Source organism: Notamacropus eugenii, chromosome 2 (assembly GCF_028372415.1).
Source record: "Notamacropus eugenii isolate mMacEug1 chromosome 2, mMacEug1.pri_v2, whole genome shotgun sequence".
NCBI classification, from domain to species: domain Eukaryota; kingdom Metazoa; phylum Chordata; class Mammalia; order Diprotodontia; family Macropodidae; genus Notamacropus; species Notamacropus eugenii.
In genome coordinates this window covers 519,957,018-519,976,803 of record NC_092873.1, presented here as the reverse complement: position 1 = coordinate 519,976,803, position 19,786 = coordinate 519,957,018, and the positions used below count along the sequence as shown (strand labels likewise).

At 38.9% G+C, this 19,786-nt stretch overlaps 2 protein-coding genes across 14 annotated transcripts in view; one reads left to right on the top strand and one right to left on the bottom strand.

Moving 5' to 3' along the window:
* FGGY (FGGY carbohydrate kinase domain containing) overlaps positions 1 to 19,786 on the bottom strand; it is a 537,121-nt gene that overhangs the window by 30,194 nt on the left and 487,141 nt on the right. The gene's annotated exons all lie outside the window — the stretch shown is intronic.
* On the top strand, positions 980 to 1,600 carry LOC140530230 (peptidyl-prolyl cis-trans isomerase A-like). The gene has a single exon (XM_072649643.1). The coding sequence runs from the start codon at positions 1,169 to 1,171 to the stop codon at positions 1,598 to 1,600; it is 432 nt and encodes a 143-aa protein (XP_072505744.1). The 5' UTR covers positions 980 to 1,168.

The following is a 19,786-nucleotide window of genomic DNA, read 5'->3' as shown; positions in this document are numbered from 1 at the left end:
CAAGAATACAAGTCATTCCTCAGTTGATAAATGGTCAAAGGATATGAACAGGGACTTTTCAGAGCAAGAAATTAAAGCTATCTATAGTCATATGAAAAAATGCTCTACATCACCATTGCTTAGAGAGATCCAAATCAGAACACCTCTGAGATACCATATCATACCTGTCAGATTGGCTAACATGGCAAAACAAGAAGATGATAAATGTTGGAGAAGATGTGGGAGAGCTGGAACACTAATTCATTGTTGGTGGAACTGTGAGCTGATCCAACCATTCTGGACAGCAATTTGGAACGATGACCAAAGGACTACAGAAATATGCATACTCTTTGACCAGCAACAGCGCTTCTAGGACTGTATTCCAATGAGATCATAAAAATGGGAAAGGGTCCCACATGCACAAAAATATTTATAGTAGCTCTCTTTGTGGTGGCCAAACACTGGAAATCAAGGGGATGCCCATCAATTGGGCAATGACTGAACAAGTTGTGGTATATGAATGTAATGGAATACTATTGTGCTATGAGACATGATGAACAGGAAGACTTCAGAGAGACCTGGAAAGGCTTATATGAACTGAAGCTGAGTGAAAAGAGCAGAACCAGGAGAACTTTGTACACAACAACAACCACAGTGTGAGAGGAATTTTTTTTGCTAGACTTAGTACTTCAAAGCAATGCAAGGACCTAAAAAATTTCCGATGGACTTTTGAGGCAAAACGCCTTCCAAATCCAGAGAAAGAATTATGTAATTTGATTGCAGAATGAAGCAGACCATTTTCTTTTGTATCGTGTTTTGTTTTATGATTTCTTCCATTCATTTTAATTTTTCTATGCAACATGACTAAGGTGAAAATGTATTTAATAGGAATGTATGTGTAGAACTTATATAAAACTGTATGCTGTCTCAGGGAGGGAGGGGGGAAAGGAGGGTGAGGGAAGAGAAAAAACTGAAGATATATGGAAATAATTGTGGAACACTGAAAACAAAATAATTTGATTTAAAAATAAAAATAAATGTTTTTGGTCAATAAATAAATTTTTTTAAAAAAATAATATTTTAGACTTCTCAGACACCACCAGGAGTCCTTGTCTTAGTTCTGTCCACTGGATACCAATCCCCTCTGCCTCTTCTTCTGCCATCGCACCCAGCCCAGGCATCTGTGGCCATGGCCAACCCCAAAGTGTGCTTTGACACCACTGTCAATAATGAGCCCCTGGGCCAGATTACTTTTGAGCTCTTTGTCAAAAAGGCTCCAAAAGCAGCAGAAAACTTCCGTGCTCTGAGCACTGGAGAGAAGGGATTTGGTTACAAAGGATCCTGCTTTCATGGAATCATTCCTGGGTTCATGTTGCAGGGTTGTGACTTCCCACACCATAACCGCACTGGTGACAAATCCATTTATGGAGAGAAATTTGCTGATGAGGACTTCATTCTGAAGCATACTGGTCCTGGCATTTTGTCCATAGCAAATGCTGAATTCAACACAAATGGTTCTCAGTTTTTCATCTGTACTGTGAAGACTGATTGGTTGGATGGAAGGCATGTGTTCTTTGACCAAGTGAAGGATGACGGCATGGACATTGTGGAAGCTACGTAGTCTTTTGTTTTTTGGATGGCAAGACCAGCAAGATCACTATTGCCTACTGTGGACAACTCTAATGAGTTTTTTTGTTTTGTTTTGCCTTTTGTCTTAACCATCTTAACCATCAAGCCATTCCTCTGTAGCTGGAGAGAGCACCCCCAAACTCCATCTGCTCTTGTACCCTGCAATCCTTGTACTCTCACCTGCTGCAGTTCTCTTTGGATTTCATTTCCTTTTTCATTCCACAAGTCTGGCTAGACAACAGAGTTAAGTTTATGATTATGAAATAAAAACTAAAGCACAAAAAAAATTATTAGAATCTTAATATTGGAACATTGGAATATGACCACCTAAACTTTCTTAGCCATTTAAATTTAAATTGACTAATTTAAGTGCACAAATATCATAATCATTTTTCAGTTATGCTTTTCAATTCTTTATTTGAATTTTATTAGCTTTCTTTTAAAAAATTGATATCTTTTGCTTTTACACAGTCAAAATATGTCCTTCTATCCATCTCCATATGCCAGGCCTAGAGGCCTGAGGGCTACCCAAGTCTTACCTTACCTGTCCCAGGTCTTCGGTTGGCCAAACCGGATAAACATATGAGAGAAGAGACTTTCCGGAGTCGAACAAGGGTTAAGCTTTATTCAGGGTCCTGGTTACAAGTGCAGGGGGAATTCTTCCTTAGGAGGGAGCGAAGAATCTCCCAAGGAGGCAAAGATCTTATAATAAGAGATTGGAAGCAGAAGTGTAAGTGGGGAGAGAGGGGGAGGGGAGAGCGAAGAGAGGAAAAACGGAGCCTTCTGTCCTGTAACGACCCCTCCCGAGCTAACAGAGCCTTCAGGCTTTCCTGATCCTAATTAAGCTCTCTGGTCGCACAGTTTGCACCTGAATACCGTGCCTGTTAGATAACAATAGGTGTGCCCAGACCCGGGACAGTCTCGAGGGCGGGGATGCTCCTCCCATCACGTTTCTCATGGGAAGAGGCGGAAATACACGAGATTGCTCGGTCTCACTCCTCGATTCCCTGCTGTTTTCTGGGGGGCCTCATGAGAACTCTAAGATTTAGAAGTTCCCACCTTTACCCGCCCGAGACTGTCCACATGGAATTGAGCTTCCACCCCCAACATCCATACCTCATTCCCAGAGATCTATCTTATGTAAATTACAGTATTTTTAAAAGAAACAATGAAAAAGAGGAAGAAGAGAAATCATCAAAACAGATTGATACACCAAAAAAAAAAAATCTGAAAATATTTACAAACTCTTGAACCCTCCGCCTCTACAAAGGAGTGAGATGAAGGGATATTTTCCAAACTTTTCTTTGGAGACATGCTTCCACTAAATATTTATTAAGCAAGACAAGGTGGTAGGGATAAAGAAAGTCAAAATAAAAACAGTCCTTGTCCTTGAGAAGTTTATCTTTTCCTAGGGGATCACAGCATGTGAACAGATTACATGCATAACATTTTGAGTTGGAAGAAGAATGTGCTAACAGCTATAGGATAAGGGAAGACTTCCCATAGGAGCTGACACAGGAGCTGAGTTTTGAAGGAATCTAGGTATTCTAAGAGGTTGAGATAGGGAGAAAGTATAACATAAGCATGAAGGACGGACTGTGCAAAGCCAAAAGAGGGGGAGAGATGGAGTGCTGAGTTTGGGGAGTAGAAAACAGATCAGATTGACTAGATCACAAAAATTCTGTAGAAAAGGAGAGTTACCACAAGCTAGAGGAAGTAAAATATTTTTCCCTGTTTCACAAAAAGAAAAGAATGTGAAGTGAGCATTACTTTGGTTCCTGGTAAAATTCTTGGAGATATTAAAGGGATAGTTAATAAGTATCTAGGAAGGTAAACAGCAGCTACAAATAAGTAAACAAGACCCCTGCTAAGAATTAGCCCTGCTAACTAACTTCCTTTCCTTTTTTGATGGTATTAGTAGTCTAATTGACCAGATAAATATGGCTTATACAGTTTACTGAAATAAAAAAACAAAACAAAACGAACAACCTCTACACAAAGTCTCTTCTGTTATCTTTGTAGATAAGGTGGACTGATGTGAGCTAAAAAATGATATAGTTATGTGGATTCAAATGTGGTGGAATGTGGCCTCAAAGGGTCTACATCAGTCACTCAGTTGGTCAATTAATAAGCATGTATTCAGTCTTTACTATGTTCCAGGCATCATGCTAAATGCAGAGGATATCCAAAAGGCACTCGATGTACTTGGGGGAAGGTCTCCAGTGGAGGGTCCCTGTCCTTTGCCCTGTACCATTTAATATTTCCATCAATGACTTGATTATGGGCATTCTAGTCAATTTCCATAAGACACATAGTTTGGAGGGTTAAGTAACACATTAGATAACAGAAAGGATATGGAAAGATATGAGCAGGGCAGAATACTCAGAAGGTTGAAGATGTGATGAAATACGTGAGTGATCAATGCAAAGCCTTATACTTGGGGTCAAAATCCAACTTCATGAGTACACAATAGTGGAAGCATGAGTAGAGAACAGTACATCTGAAAAAGATCCTGGGTAGTGGACTACAAACTTGGTATAAGTCAATAGTCTATTATGGTGACTGAGAAATTGAAGGTAATCTTGGGGTGCAGTAGGAGAGACATAGTGCCTGAGACGGAGGAACCAACAGCCTTGCTGTACTCTCCCTGGGTTGGATCAGGTCCCAAATACTGTTTTGCCCTCTGGCTACTACATTTTAGGAGGGACACCAAACAGGATGGAGTATGATCAGAGAAGAGCTAATGGGATGGGGAAGGTCATAAGGGTATTGTTTGGAGAACTGAAGATGTTTATCCTGGAGAAAAAAAAAATTCAGAGAGACGTGATGACTGTCTTCAAGCATTTTAAGTCTATCATATGGAAGAGAGATGAGACTTTCCCCTTTCCCCTTAATTCTTGTATATTCTCTTGGATGAGTTTTGCAGTCAATCCAGTTTATAACTTGTTTGTACATAGTGGGGGGTTTGTTGTCGCCCCCATTAGACTATGAGCTCCTTGATGACAAGAACTGGGATTTTGCTTTTCTTATCTCCAATGCTTTGAAAAGTACTTAGCACATAGTAGGAGCCTGATAGATGTTTATTGGCCTATAGAACAAGGAACAATGGATGGAATTTCCCAAGTGGGAAATTTAAGTCTGATTCCAGGTGACTCTTCCTAACCTTTTGAATTATTCAACAGTAGAACAGGCAACCTTGGGCAGTCCTCCATCAGTGGGTAACTAGTAAGGACCACTTGTCAGGGAAAATGGAGAGGGGATTCTTGTTCAGGAACATGGTGCCCTCAGTGGCCTCCAATCTCTGAGGCCCTGTCAGTCTGCTGCTGGCTTGTCTGAAATTCTATAATTTTCAGCATCTTGAACATATGCAAAGGGTTTTACAGTTTAGAAATCGCTTTTTATCTCTATCACCTCATTTGATCCTTGTGGCAACTCTGAAAGGGAGGCAAAAAAAAATAATATCATTTTACAGTTTTGTTTTTAGCCTGAAGCTCGGAGCAGTTAAGTGATTGGCCAAGGTCACGCAGCAAGTAAGCAGAACAGCTTTGGCCTTTCCCCCTCCAGAGTGTTCAAAGCTAACTCTGTGTGCGCATATGGTGGGGATGAGGGTATGCCAGAAGGCCACCTGCAGGAATAGGTCTCATTACTTTGTCACTGAAGGAGCTATAGCAGTAGGGCCCCCTGATAGAGAGAGCTGGCCATGTGTGCCAGGCAGATTAGACCACTCCCACTCCCACTCCCCTCAGAGACATTCCAGGACTCTGAACCCAAGAGTAGAAGTAGGAATGCTTCCAGGCCAGCGCCCTCCATTGGGATCCTAGGAAGTGGTCCCTAGGGAGGCACAGCCTGGACCTGCCCCTGAAGAGGCTGCAGCCGCAGATATTGAAGACCCAGGGAGAGAAGCTCTTGTCCCCAAAGGCCTGGATGTTGTCATATGGTTCATTGTGAGAACTGATGCGATTCTATCAGTTGAAATGACTTTGGAGAAGAGGCCTGCCATCTGCTTGGCTTCTGACCCCTAAGGACCAGGGGACCTTTATTTCCAGCTGACTTGCAGCTGGAATCTCCCTCAAGTGTTGCCTCCTCCCTTAGAATATTAGAATATGAGCTTCGGGAGGCCAGGACTGTTTCACTGTGTATTTGCATCTCCAGTGCCCACACCAACGTTTTGCCATATATTTAACACTTGATAAATACTTCTGTCTTTTTCCTTTCTTTCTCTTTTGCTTCCTTCCTTTCTCTCTCTTCTGCTCTCCCTTCTTTCCTCTTTCCTCCTTCCTTCTCTTCTCTCTTTCATCCTCTCTTCCTTCATTCCTCCTTCCCTCTTTTCTCTCTCTTTTTCTTTCTTTTCTCTTTTCCTTCCTCCCTCCCTTCCTTCCTTCCTTCCTCCCTTCCTTCCTTCCTTCCTTCTTTCCTTCCTTCCTTCCTTCCTTCCTTCCTTCCTTCCTTCCTTCCTTCCTTCCTTCCTTCCTTCCTTCCTTCCTTCCTTCTTTCCCTTTCTTCTTTATTCAAACTTGCAATCAGGCCAAGATTTGATTTCATTCACTGATAGTGATGTAGTGGATAGAGTTCTGGGCCTGGAGTCAAGAAGACCTGAGATTAAATCTACCCTCAGATATTTACTAGCTGTCTGACCCTGGGCAAGTCACTTAACCCTGTTTACCTCAGTTTCCTCATCTATAAAAATGAGTTGAAGAAGGAGATGGCAAAGCCCTCCAATATCTTTGTCAAGGAAACCCCAAATGGGGTCACCAGGAGTCAGACACAACTGAAATGACTGAAGGAAAATAACAGCAACCCTTGACTCTAGACTTAGTATCTAGATAGGACAAAGCAAAGAACACTGTCCATCTGTCTCTCATAGTGACATCATGGTAGAGTAGGAATACCTCTGGATTTGGAGATCCAGGGCTTGAGTCCCAACTCTGCCACCTGGCATGCTTATCAGACTTAGAGGTAGAAGGGATCTTATAGATCATCTATATTGGGGATTCTTTATATAGCATCCTTGATTTTTTTCTAATATTTTGATATCTGTGTTTCCATAAGATTGTTTTCCTTTCCTCTATTGTTTTTGTATCTTATTTTAAAAATGTCTTTAAAAACACAATTCTGAGAAGGGATCCACATACTTCAGACTTGAGCTTGCATCCAACTCAAAAGATAGTAAGTGTTCTTTCCCTGTACCTCCCACCCCAGACTCACCTAACTGTGTGTCCTAGAAGATGGCATCTCCTGGCACTCCTTGTATGTCAGTCCCCTCCTTTCTAAAATTAGAGTGATGGCATTCTGTATTCTCCCTACCTCCCTATTTGGAGGATCAAAAGAGCTAATGAATCTGACAGTTCTTTCTACCCCATGGAAGGTTGTGAACACATACGTTATTGTTTATACACGACCCATGAATTATATAAGAACCACAGGTTTCAGGTAACCTCCACTTTTCATACCAGTCTTTGTTGTCAACACCAACCACATATGAACGGAAGTTCAGTCCCTGAATTTGAGGCTCTTGTTCAGTCCAACACAGTTACAGCCTCTACAGACAAAGGCTTTCATTCTTCTGTGGTTTGTCTGAGGCTGTTGAAACGATCATATTTCTTGCTTTGGGCTGTACTGCTCCTTTTAGAAATTTTGTTTTCCTTTTTTCCCCCTCTTAACATTTGTAACCCTATAAAGAGTTGAATTGGAAACCAGAGCTGTGGCTCTGTGGCCCTGGAAAATCTCCCAGACTACTGGAGGGAGTCTCTGTCAAAGGAAGGGGAAAAGGGACATTGACCAACAAATCTACCAATTAAACAAGTTTCGCCCCAAGAAACATGAAATTACTTCAAAGGAGTTTTGTTAAAAATGAGCAAATTAATGTGGAAAACATGCTGGCAGCAACATTCACCCAGCTCCCAACCACCAATGAAGCATTGCGACAGAGAACATAGGAGTGGAAGCCACAGTGTTCTGGGTTCAAAACCTGGCTGGCTCATTGCTACTTGTGTGATCTCAGATGAGTTACAATGTCTTTAGTTCCTTCTCTATAAAATGACAGAACCAGGCAACATAATTTTCTTAGGTTTTTTTATAAATCTAATTCTTGTGAGGCTACTACAGGAAATGATTACAAATATCTGAAGGCAGCCATTACTGCTTGAATGGAGATCAAGTTAATTTTATGTTTAATTTATGGTAAAATTCTTTATTTTAGCACAGTATTTGGTAGTATACCTCATCTTATTCTTGTGGAAAAAGTAGAAAGCTATTAACTAGAAAAAGTAGAAAGATATAGAATAGGAAAAAATAGATGGATTTGGAATTGATGAGATAGTTGGATGTAAAAAGGAGTTTGTTACTAATTTGAAATCAACTTGGCAAGGGGTCTCCAGGGAGCGTACCAGGGATCTGTGCTTGGCCCTAAACTGTTTAACATCTTTTATCCTTCACTTGGATCAAGGTATAGATGGCTTGCTCATCAAATTTCCAGATAACTTCCCTACACTATAGAAGTAGTTAACACTTCATGATGGAGTCAGGATCCAGAAAAGAGCATGAGAGATAGAACAATGGACTGAAAAGAAAGATGGACAAGGGATTAGACTGATGACTTCATTAGCATAGGGAACTCTAGGTGAGGAAACTTCCTCTAACAGTACCTCAGCAACTTAAGCTCAGAGAGAGTTACCTGGGGGCGCTGAAATTTTAAATTACTTGCCCAGGGATACACAGTGGGTCAGAGGCAGACTTTGAGCTCAGGTCTTCCTGACTCCAGATCCAGTACTTTATAGTACTGACACCCAGTTGTCTCTAAAACTATTAAGATTAATCTTAAAAAGCTAAAAACAACAACATAGTCTAATGTGGATTTAGAAAATAAACTTGACAGTTAAAGGATGGGGAAAGTATTATTAGGCAGCGATTGGTCTGAAAAGGGTTTTAATGAATTTCTTACTCAATATGATTCATCAGTGTGATTTGGCACTTGGTGTTTATTAGTTGACAAGCTTTTATAAAGTGCCTACAATGTTCTAAGCACACTGTCCTTTAAGAAGCTCACAGTGTAATGGAAAAGAACATACAAACAACGATATGCAAACACATCTACCCAGAAAACCTTTCATTTACACTATGTAAACATATATATGTATGCGCGTATACATATACATATGTGTGCGTGTGTGTACATAATTAATTGTTGAGTGTTTCCTTTCCCATTCGGATATAAGTTCCTTTTGGGCAGGTATTATATTTTTCCCCCCTTTTTTTGGTGGCCTCAGGGCTTGGTACATAGTAAACACTGAATAAATGCTTGTTGATTGACTGAAAAACTCAGAAACTTCCAGGTCCAACCCGTAGCTCAACAACAACAAAATCTCTTGTTTAATACAAGTTTATGTCGTCCAGGGCATACTATATCCCCCTGATAGAATACAAGCAACTATTTCATTTTTGTCTTTGTATTCACAATGCTCAATACATAATACCTGGCACACAGTAGATGCTTCATGAAAGTTAAGTCATTCCTGACAAGTGATCATCAAACCACCCAACATGAATCAAAGCAGCCCATTCCACTTATAAACAATTCTGTTAGGAAACTTTTGTATAAGCTTACACACACACACACACACACACACACACACATTTCTAGCAGACTTTTGCCATCTTATAATTTACATTCCTTAGTCCCAGAACTGCCATCCAGGGGCAAAAAAGAGAATTCTAACCCCTTTTTCCATAAGTCAGCCCTTCATACATTTTAAGACAGCTACCATGTTGGTTTATGGACAAATCTTTCCCTCTCCATGGTGAATATTTGTAGTTTTCTCAACTGACCCTAGCACTGCCTGATTTCCTGCTTGTCTATGTCCATGCTATACTGTAGTCCAACAGGGTATTCTCTAATACTCTAGATCTAGGCAGTTACTAGGGCTTAGAAGGCGGATCCTTGGGTTTCCATCCCTATAGTGGAAGACTCTATTGAACTTCTTGCCCCCAACTTCACTGTTGACTGATGTTCAAGTTTACTCAGTGAAACCGTTTAGGACCAGAGAAACAAGAGATAATTGGGTGGCCTCTGTGTGCTTCGCCGATGACTTCTGGGATCTTTGCACTTATTTCCAAGTCCTCATTTATCTATTTTGATAGTGTAATGTATTTAGGCTAAAGAACTTTAGATATACAACTAAAATTAGTCTTCTCTTTCCTTTTGACTTTATCACACTTTTTTTCCCTCTTTTAACAAGTTTGAGGGATGAAAGCTCTTTACCAAGTTGAACATGAGGGAGTTATTCTAGCTATCAACAGCTGCTGTCATTACTTGTGCATTAATTAATTTACTGATTCTTTTATGAAACAGGTATCAAGCTCCTACCATGCAAAATTCCAGCATTGTTTATTAAAGACAAGTATACAAGAATATAAGGGAGGAGGGAAAGGGGACAAATATGTACTAAATGCCTACTATGTACCAGACACTGTGCTAAGTACTCTATAAATATTACCTCATTGGATGAAATGAATACTACAAAACACTTAAAAATCCCCAATAACAACAAAAGGGAAAGATGAGTATTTGAAGAGTACTAGAAACCACAACCGGAGACTTGTATTCCATTCTTGGGGCCATCCCTGATAAAATGGAGTAATTCAAGTTTGTCCATGCTAGTATAATAAAAATTACGATGTTATCAAAACTAATTGACAACTTTATTGTTACACCACCCAAACAATGAAGGGAAGATTTTATGGAGATAAACAAAATTCATGTGTGAAGGGGGGAATAGAAGGGAGGCCTCCAGTCTCAAGAGAAACAATGAAGAAAAACAGGAAGGAGAGGAGGATAGAATTATGAGACATCAAACTAAATTATAAAATGGTAATCATCTACATTATTTTGTGCTGCTATAAATAATGAGATGGAAAAAACAAATGCCAAAAATCCACTGCAAATAGTAGCCTCCTAAAAAATAATCATAAGAACATGATTTGCTTTGGGGAAGGATTTTTGACTACTTGATCAAAACTGCCAGAAAATACTGGAAAATAGTTTTCCATAAATTAAATTTAGACTTTCATGTTACAATATATACCCTAAAAAGCACCAAGGATTTTCACGACCTAAAAATGCAGTGTCATAAAAAATAATAAGAAGAGAAAGACTTTTACAATTATGTCTTAAGGAGAATTTGTAATCAAACAAGTGACAGAGATGATGATTAAAGACAAAATAGATAATTTTACTTACATAAAAATTTTAAAAGATTTTAAGCTTCACGCACAATCATTACAGATAAGATGTAAGAGAAACCATCTAGTGAAATTATTTGCATAAAAGTAACTATAAGGGTCTGCTGTTTCAAGATATGCAAGGAATTTACACAGGTTCATATGCTTTTCCAAAAGTCTCAGTGCAGTTTTAAGCTCTAGTAGCCTAAAATTTAACTAAGGCTTAGGGAATCTTTCCTTACTGGGAGCCTCAATAATTATGCCTTACTAGATAAATTGTAAAAGTTATGAACAATTTTTTTAAATAAGAAGTGCACATTATCAGTGTACACAAGAAAACATATACTCCAAGTCCCTAACAATAAGAGAAATGAGTATTTATTCAAAATGCTGAAGTTTTGCCTCATAGTCAGAAAATTAGAAAAGGTAATAAAATATGGAAACAGCGAGGGAAAATTTCTGTGAGGACACACACATATACACTCACTAAAACATGGTTGGTGGAGCTGCAAATTGACTTCTTTTGTTCTGCAAAAGACTTTAGAATTGCAAAGTGAAAGTCACTAAACTATTTATATACTTCTATTCAGAAATTCTGTTATTGATTATACCTTCCAAAGAAGTCAATATCAGATAAAATCTAATCTACCTCTTTATTATTTCTCTGCCTTCCTGTCTACTTGTCTACGGCCATCTCTCTTTCTCTCAATAGATTTATCTATCTATCCACCAACTCTCTATTTATCTATCATGTTTGTATCTATCTATCTACTTGTCTATGTTATTCACAGCAATATTTTTTGTCTGAAAAAGGAACTGGAAATGATAAGAGATTTTATTGCCCAGGAGATGTCCTGAAGAAGTGGTGGTTTATGAATGCGATGGATTATTATCATATCAAGACAAATGAGGAACATGGGGAATTTGGAGAAATGTAAGAAGATTTGTAAAATCTGATGCAAAATGTAATAAATAGAACTAGAAAAAATACATTCAGTAAATAATGTAATAGTTATTATTACCAGAATAGAAACACTAAAAGGTAGATGACAGCATTATGACAAGTGACCCTGGTCCTTAAGAACAGACATGAAACCCCTCCCTGAAAGCAAATGTAGCCATTTAGGCACCTACTGGATGAGAGAAAAGCATTTACAAAAACATCCTTATCAGAACTTGCACACACATGTGCATGTGTGTATATATACATATATACATATGTATGTATATGTGCACACACATGTGTGCCAGCGAAGATAACAATGTTCATAATGTTACCTTGCAGTATGCATACACACTCACACACAAAGTCTATGAAGTGTTATATACAAATATGTATTTTATGCATTTGTGTGTTATGTGTGTACATATACAGGTATATATATGTATGTATATATGTACATATGTGTATATATATATAAATGTGTGTGTGCAACTAGGGATTGTAGAGGATAAGAGTACTGGGTCTAAAGTCAAAAGATCTGAGTTCAGATTCTGCCTCAGGTACTAGCTAAGTGACACCCTGGTCAAGTCATTTAACTACTGTTTGCCTCAGTTTCCTCATTCAAAAAAGGGAGGTAATAATAGCACCTACCTCTCAGAGCTGTTATGAGGATCAAAATGAGATCCTATTTGTAAAGTGCTTCAACCCCAAAACACTCTGCAAAAGTTGATGTTATTATTTTAACAACCCTATGAAAAAGATATTATTTTCGTTATACAGAGGAGGAAACTGGGGCCATGGGAAGTTAAAGGAATTGCCCAGCATCACATAATTAATAAGTATTGAAATTCACATCTCCCTGATTTCAAGTCTGGCATTCTGTCTACCATATCACTGAGTTGCCTATATAAATGCTGACTAGTATTTTTTAATCACTTACTGTGTGTCAGGGAGTATGCTAAGTGGTGAGGATGTAAAAGAAGGTAAAAACACAGTTCCTGATTTCAAGGACCTGAAGACTCTGAGGTGAAACAACACACAAAAAAGTCCACATACAAGATCATACAATAGAAATGGAAAGTAATCTCAAAGGAGGATACTAGCAGCAATGTGAACAGAGTTGACATTCTATTAAGTGAGGCAACGTGACCAAATTTGTATATACAAGGTAAGTATGGAATACATAGAAAGTCACAGAGAGGGAAGAGGGCAGGCAGGAGCAGCAGAGGGTTGGGCGGGGCAGAAGAGAGGGCTGGCACCAGACCTGAGTCTTGAGGGAAACTAGTTGGAAGAGTTGAGGGGTGGCACATTGTTGGCATGGGAGACAGCTGATGGAGAGGCACTGAAATGGGAAATGGAATGTACCAAGTGAAGAACAGCATGGAGCCCATTGTTTTTGGATTATAGATGATGAAGGGGGAGTAAAGGGAAAGAATATTGGAAAGGTAGGAATGGGCCAAGTTGAAGCGGGGTGTGAGGCATTTTATGTTGAATAGTACAGGTGATCAGTTGCTTCTTAAGTTTACTGAGTAGAGGGAGACCAAAGTCTCCTGATGCAGAGAAGAACTTGAGAGGGGAATGCAAGAGCCCTCCAAGAAGGAATAAGAATTTGGAATGGGTCTTGCGGGATGAGTTTCCTTCCTTCCTTCCTTCCTTCCTTCCTTCCTTCCTTCCTTCCTTCCTTCCTTCCTTCCTTCCTTCCTTCCTTCTTTCCTTTCTTCCTCCCTCCCTCCCTCCATCTTTTTCTCTCTCTCTTTCTCTCTCTCTCCTTTCTTTCTCCTTGTTTCAGTAAGTTATCACTTTTTCCTGGGCAATTTCTGGGACATTTCAGAAGAGCAACTGAGATTGGACTGAGGACTCAGTCCAGTACACCAGGGGTAAAAGAGGAAATATTTTCAGCATTCCAGTGGTTAGACAAGTAAGCCATTCCAAAGGCCCAGAGGAATTGCCTGGAATGGAGACAGGAGGAAATATAAAAATCTCTCTACTCAGGTCAAATGCTCTTTCAGGATGGTGATCCCAGGCCCACTGCTGATAGCACACTTGTTGTTTGCTTACAGAATAGAAGGACTCCTGGGGGGTGGGGGGTGGGGTGGTAATGTGAGCTGCTTTTATGATGGGTCTTTTGCATAACTGAGAAAAACTTGCTTATTTCTTAAGTACTCCTTCTTGCTAATCCATTGTCTAAACCCAATTTTGGGTTACAATTCCAAGGCAGAGAGGAATACTTATAGTCACAAGGGAACAGGGACCCTGAGGAGCAGTATCACTTGTGATTACAAAGGATCAGTGCCTTACCCATTACTGAGTAAGGACTAGGAGAGGAGTGACCACACATCTCCCCAGATCATAATACCTTGGAAGTACCCAAAACTTCCAAACCCACAGAACTGGCTTTGAAAGAAGCAATGTGAAAAAGTCTGAAGCATGGGATAGAGCTCTTGCTCCTACCCCAGGGGGCAAACAGAGCTCAACTCAAACATAAAGTTCAAAGTCAAGAAATAGCCTGGATAAATGAGAAAACAATAAAAAAAAACCTGACCATAAAAATTTACTATGGTGATAAGAAAGATTAAGACACAAACTCAAAAAAACACAACAATGTTGAAATAGCTACAAGCAAATCTTCAAAGGAAAAAAATGTGAATTGGACACAATTACAAAAAGAATTCCCAGGAGAGCTAAAAATGATTTTTAAAACTCCAATAAAAGTGATGGAGGAACAATTGGGGAAAGAAATGAGAGTGATGCAAGAAAACTATGAAAAGACCATTAACAGCTTGGTAAAAGAAACACCAAAAATATTGAAGGAAATGACACCTTAAAAAACAGAATTGGCCCATTGGAAGAAAAAGAGGTACAAAAGCTCACTGAAGAAAATAATTCTTTAAAAGTTAGAATTGGGAAAGTGAAAGCTAATGACTCCAGGAGACATCAAGAAATAAAACAAAATCAAAATAATAAAAAAAAATAGAAGAAAATGTGAAAGATCTCATTGGAAAATAGATTGAGGAGAGATAATTTCCGAATTACTGGAGTGCCAGAAAACCATGATCAAAGAAAGACCCCAGACATTATGTTTCAAGAAAGTATCAAGGAAAATTGCTTGATATCCTACAGCTAGAAGGTAAATAGAAATGAAAAGAATCTGCCAATCACCTCTTGAAAGAGATCCCATTATGAAGATTCCCAGGAATATTATATCTAAATACTGCAGGCAGACAGAAAGAAACAGTTCAAATACCATAGTGTCAAAGTCAAGATCTCACAAGATTTAATAGCTTACATGTCAAAGTAGTGGAGGAACATGGTATTCCAGAAGGCAGAGGAGCTAAGATTACAACCAAGAAGATCTAGAAAAAGTGGGTATAATACTTCAAGGAAAAATAGATATTTGATGAAATAGAGGACAAGCATTCCTGATGGGAAAAAGAACAGATGAGTAGAAAATTTGATTTTCAAACATAAGACTTAAGAGAAGCATAAAGAGGTAAACATGAAAATCATAAGGGATTCAATAACATGGAACTGTTTACATTCCCATGTGGGAAGATGATACATGTAATTTCTAAAAATATAATCATTATTAGGACAGGTAGAAGGATTCTATGTACAGAGAGCACTGGCACGAGTCAATTACACTGGGATGATCTTAAAAAGGATGAGCAAGAAAAAAAGGAATGCACAGGAAGAAAGGGGAAGGGAGAGGAAAATGGGGAAAGTTATCTCACATAAAAGAAATGCTGAAGGAAGAAATTTTACAGTGGAGGGGAATATGGTAGGGAGGGTAATACTTGAATCTTGCTGTCATTTGAATTGGTTCAAAGATGGAAGGATATAGATACACAATCAATTAAGTATAGAAATCTATCTTATCTAACATGAAAGTAGGAGGAGAAAAGATAAGAAAAAAGAGGGGGTGATAAGAAGGAGAGTGGGTTAAGGGAGGCAGTGGTCAGAAGCAAAATAGACTTTTGAGGAGGGATGGGGTAAAAACACAGAGAAAGAAGGATAAACAGAAGAAAATAGAATGAAGGAAAATGCAGTAACTTTGAATGTGAACAGGATGATCCAACAATTTTGGAAAGCAATCTGGAATTATGCCCAATGAGTTATCAAACTTCCTATACTCTCTGACCCAACTATACCACTACTAGATCTATTTGCAAAGATAATTAGGAAAAAGGGAAAAGAACCTCTATGTTCTAAAATGCTTATAGCAGGTCTCTTTATGGTGGCAAAGAACTGGAAATAGCAAGGATGCCCATCAATTGGGGAATGACTAAACAAATTATGGTATATAATTGTGATGAAATATAGTTGTGCTTTAAGAAATGATGAAAAGGATGATTTTTGAAAAACTTCAGGGAGATTTATGTGAACTGATACAAAATGAAGTGGGTAGAACCAGAACATTGTACAGAGTAACGATAATAGCGTAATGATAATTAAGTGTGAAAGACTTAATTACTCTGATCAGTACGATGATCCAAGACGATTCTAATGGATTTATGATGAAAAATGCTACACACCTCTAGGGAGAGAACTGATGAACTCTGAATGCACATCAAAGCATACTTTTTTCACTGAATTTTCTTGCTTTGTTTTTGTTGCAACATGGCTTATATGGAAATCTGTTTTGCATGACCTCACAAGTATAATTGATACCTTATTGTTTACCTTCTCAGTGGGTGGGAGGAAGAGAGATAATTTGGAAGCCAAGATTTATAAAAAATGAATGTTAAAAAGAAATTAAGATAGTAAAAAAGTCTGAGATCCTGGACTCATACATAGATTTAAAGCTAGAAGGGATTTCACATGTTTCTCATCTAACATTTTCATTTTACAGATGAGGAAACTTTAGTTCTAAGAGAATTGACCAAAGTCACTCAAGTATTAAGTAATGGAAGCAAGATTTGAACCCATATCTACTGACCTGGGTTCGAATAGGGTCTTCTTCTTACTGTACCATGCTGTCTCCTAGGGCTTTAATCAAGTTTCTTTTTCAGACTGAGTTAGATACTGAACTAGACTAGAGGAGGAGATGAAACTATACTTCCTTTGAGAAACTTCAAAGCTCTTTTATAACCCCAATCTTCACCTAGAAACAAAAGTACATCTTTTGAAATGCCAATATTCCTCCAGCTTTGCTGCATAATCACAAACCACAGATTGTGATGACAAATCATGATGACCAAAAAAATGAGTACTGCTTAGGGACTAATGGAAAGAGCCCTGCTGAGGATGAACAGGTTGTAGCATAATAAATATGGAGCCCTGCTACTTTGGAATAAGGTGTATAAATCCATATTCTCATCATGGATCTCATTCCACCAGTTTTAGTGACATTTTGGAAGACCATGATGTGAGTGGTATAGGATGGACAGGCAAGGATGGTTTATTCTCTATATCACTGGATGGTATAGTTACATTTATGAGATCACAGATTCATTTGCATGTTCAGAAACTAAGATCATAATTCACAGGAATGCTATAGGTTGAGTGGGGTAGACTTTAATGAAGCATTTGATAAATTCTCTCAAGCTTTTCCAGTGGGAAAGATATAGTGGTTAATGGTTACATATATGCCCCAAACTATTTCTGAAATGATGACACTGAAGTGATGTCAGGGATTGATCAAGTTTCTTCCCTTTTTGCAGAGAAGAGGATGTCATTGAGTCTCAAGGTGCTTTAGGAACCTGGTAGAAAAACAGGACTCACAAGATATGGAGGAATTGCACCTGTTCTCTGTGGGATATTGCTAGTCCTACCATGTTTTCTCCATTTTTTTATAGGCTCCTACAAGCTGTTTGCATATTCTACATTTTCTGTGGAGTGAAATAGATGGCATCCCATACCCTATATGTATTTGCTACTTTGAGTGCTTGCATGGACACCCTGTTACCTACATTTGTGTAAACCTAGACACAAGCTATTTAAAAGCTGTATTTGGGGATATCCTGGAGTAAATTTTGCAAGGTAGAATTATATAAGCCAAAATGATAAATTATCTTTTGGGTAGCCTCCATGATGGAGCCTAGCCCATGTGGTCTCTCACATACACACACATATATATGTTCATGCACACGTGTATTCACACATAGACGCAGAGAAATGCCCTCAAAAAACCAAACAAACAAACCAAAGAAAAAATGTCCAAAGAGATGTTAGAAGGCCACTGGTCAGGGGAGTGTTGTAGAGGGACAGAAAGTTGGACAAGGTTATTTCCCAAATAAGTATTTTACCAGTTGCCTTTGCTTCACAGTTCTATCTGGGACTCAAAGTCCCTCCAACTGGTATTCTCCCAAGTTTGACAGAAATAGGAAAGAGTAAACATCTTGGAATGGCTCTTTCTTCCTCAATATCAATTTGGGGATTCCAAAAATGATAATTGAAAAAAAATGCAGAGTTTATTGTGGTCCCAAAGCTGTGTTTCTCAGTAGGACAGGAACAGGTGCTGAAGCCGCTGTTCATGTTTCTCACTTAGTGTGATAACATATTGACAGTCTCCTTTTCCCTCATCAGAGGGCTTTTCTTGCAGCTGTATCAACTTGCCTTTTGTGGGTCCCTAATTAATTGCACAAATATTTCACTGGCCCCCAAACCCCCATTTGTTCTGCCTTGAAAGGCTAGTGATTTTAGACTGTGGAAAAAGCTACATGCCTAGAGTTAAAAAATAAAATAAAATAAAAGGCTTGTTCAAACACATTTCTTGGGGATATGAATTAAAAGCCCTAGTGTAAGAAGGCACAGAAAGACCTTTTTTGTTGGGGGGGAGGGGCATGAAGGGTGGGGAAAAACATTATCCAGAAATGTCACCCAGAATTCCATGCAAACTCTTATTTTCTTCCCAAGCACTTTTCTGTGTCTACACCCAAAGAGGTCTAAGAAGCTTTCTTCAGGCTTAGGGCAAGGTAATTGAAATCAGGCTCCTAAAGGTTAGGTCAATATTTTGCCCTTTCACAAAAGGCATATATGCCCGTGCTTTGATAATCTCTGAATCTGGCTTGGTGGCAGTTCCCTCCACAAAGAGGAGCTGCAGATTGTGACTCCTCTCAGTTTTAGTATGTGGTACTGTAAAAAGCATATAAGATTTGAAATGGGAGGACTTAAGTTCAAACCTGATCCTGAGATCTCAGCTAACCTCTGTGGGCATCAGCTTCACCGTCAACAAAAGGAAGGAGGAGTGGATCAGATATTCTCAGATTCCTTCCAGATCTCCAGGAAATCTATTATTCCATGAACAAAACTCACGCATGCAACATCTCCTTACTCAGATGTCCTTAAAGCTCTAAAGTGGCCTCTGCTTTAATTTTGTATCTTGCACAATCAAATGTTTTAGAGTAGGCATGACTGTTCTTCCATGATTGGATTGTGACCCATGAGAAGACATACTGGCAAAAGTCACTCACATGAGAGAAGCAGGAACACACAAACAGCATTTCCTTGCTCAGATGTCCTTAAGGCTCTAAACTATAATTGTTCTCTTCCTGATTAGAATATTTTCTTGATGAGTAGGGATTGTTTGCTTCTTTATAAGAGTATTATTTTTTTTTCATTAAAGGGGCCACTGAATGGGTGTTGCCTCACTCAAACTGATAACTTGAAACGATCTTAGGTTAAAAGGGCTAAGGTCCCACATTGCATCCTGGGTCATCTCCAATCATCTTGATTGATATCTGGCCACTGATCCCAGATGGTTCTAGAGGAGAAAGTGAGGCTGGTGACTTTGCACAGCCCTCCCTTACTCAAATCAAAGTCAATTGCAAGTCATGCCATCATCTCTCTGATGTCATGATACTCCTTGAGAATGAAAGACAAACCACAGCCATAAGGGTATTCCCAGAACCTTTCAAAGTGCCTGGTACTTAGAAGGTGCCTTACAAGTATTTGTTTACTGATTTATTGGAACAGCAGCATGAACTATAAAAGAATAGACACACAGAAGGTTACCCCAGGACCTTGAAAGTTAGAAGAGCAGCTATGTGACTTCTCCCCTAGGGAATGTCACCAATATGA

Coding starts and splice junctions, on each gene's coding strand:
- LOC140530230 (XM_072649643.1), top strand. CDS start 1,169: ATGGCCAACCCCAAAGTGTGCTTTGACACCACTGTCAATAATGAGCCC.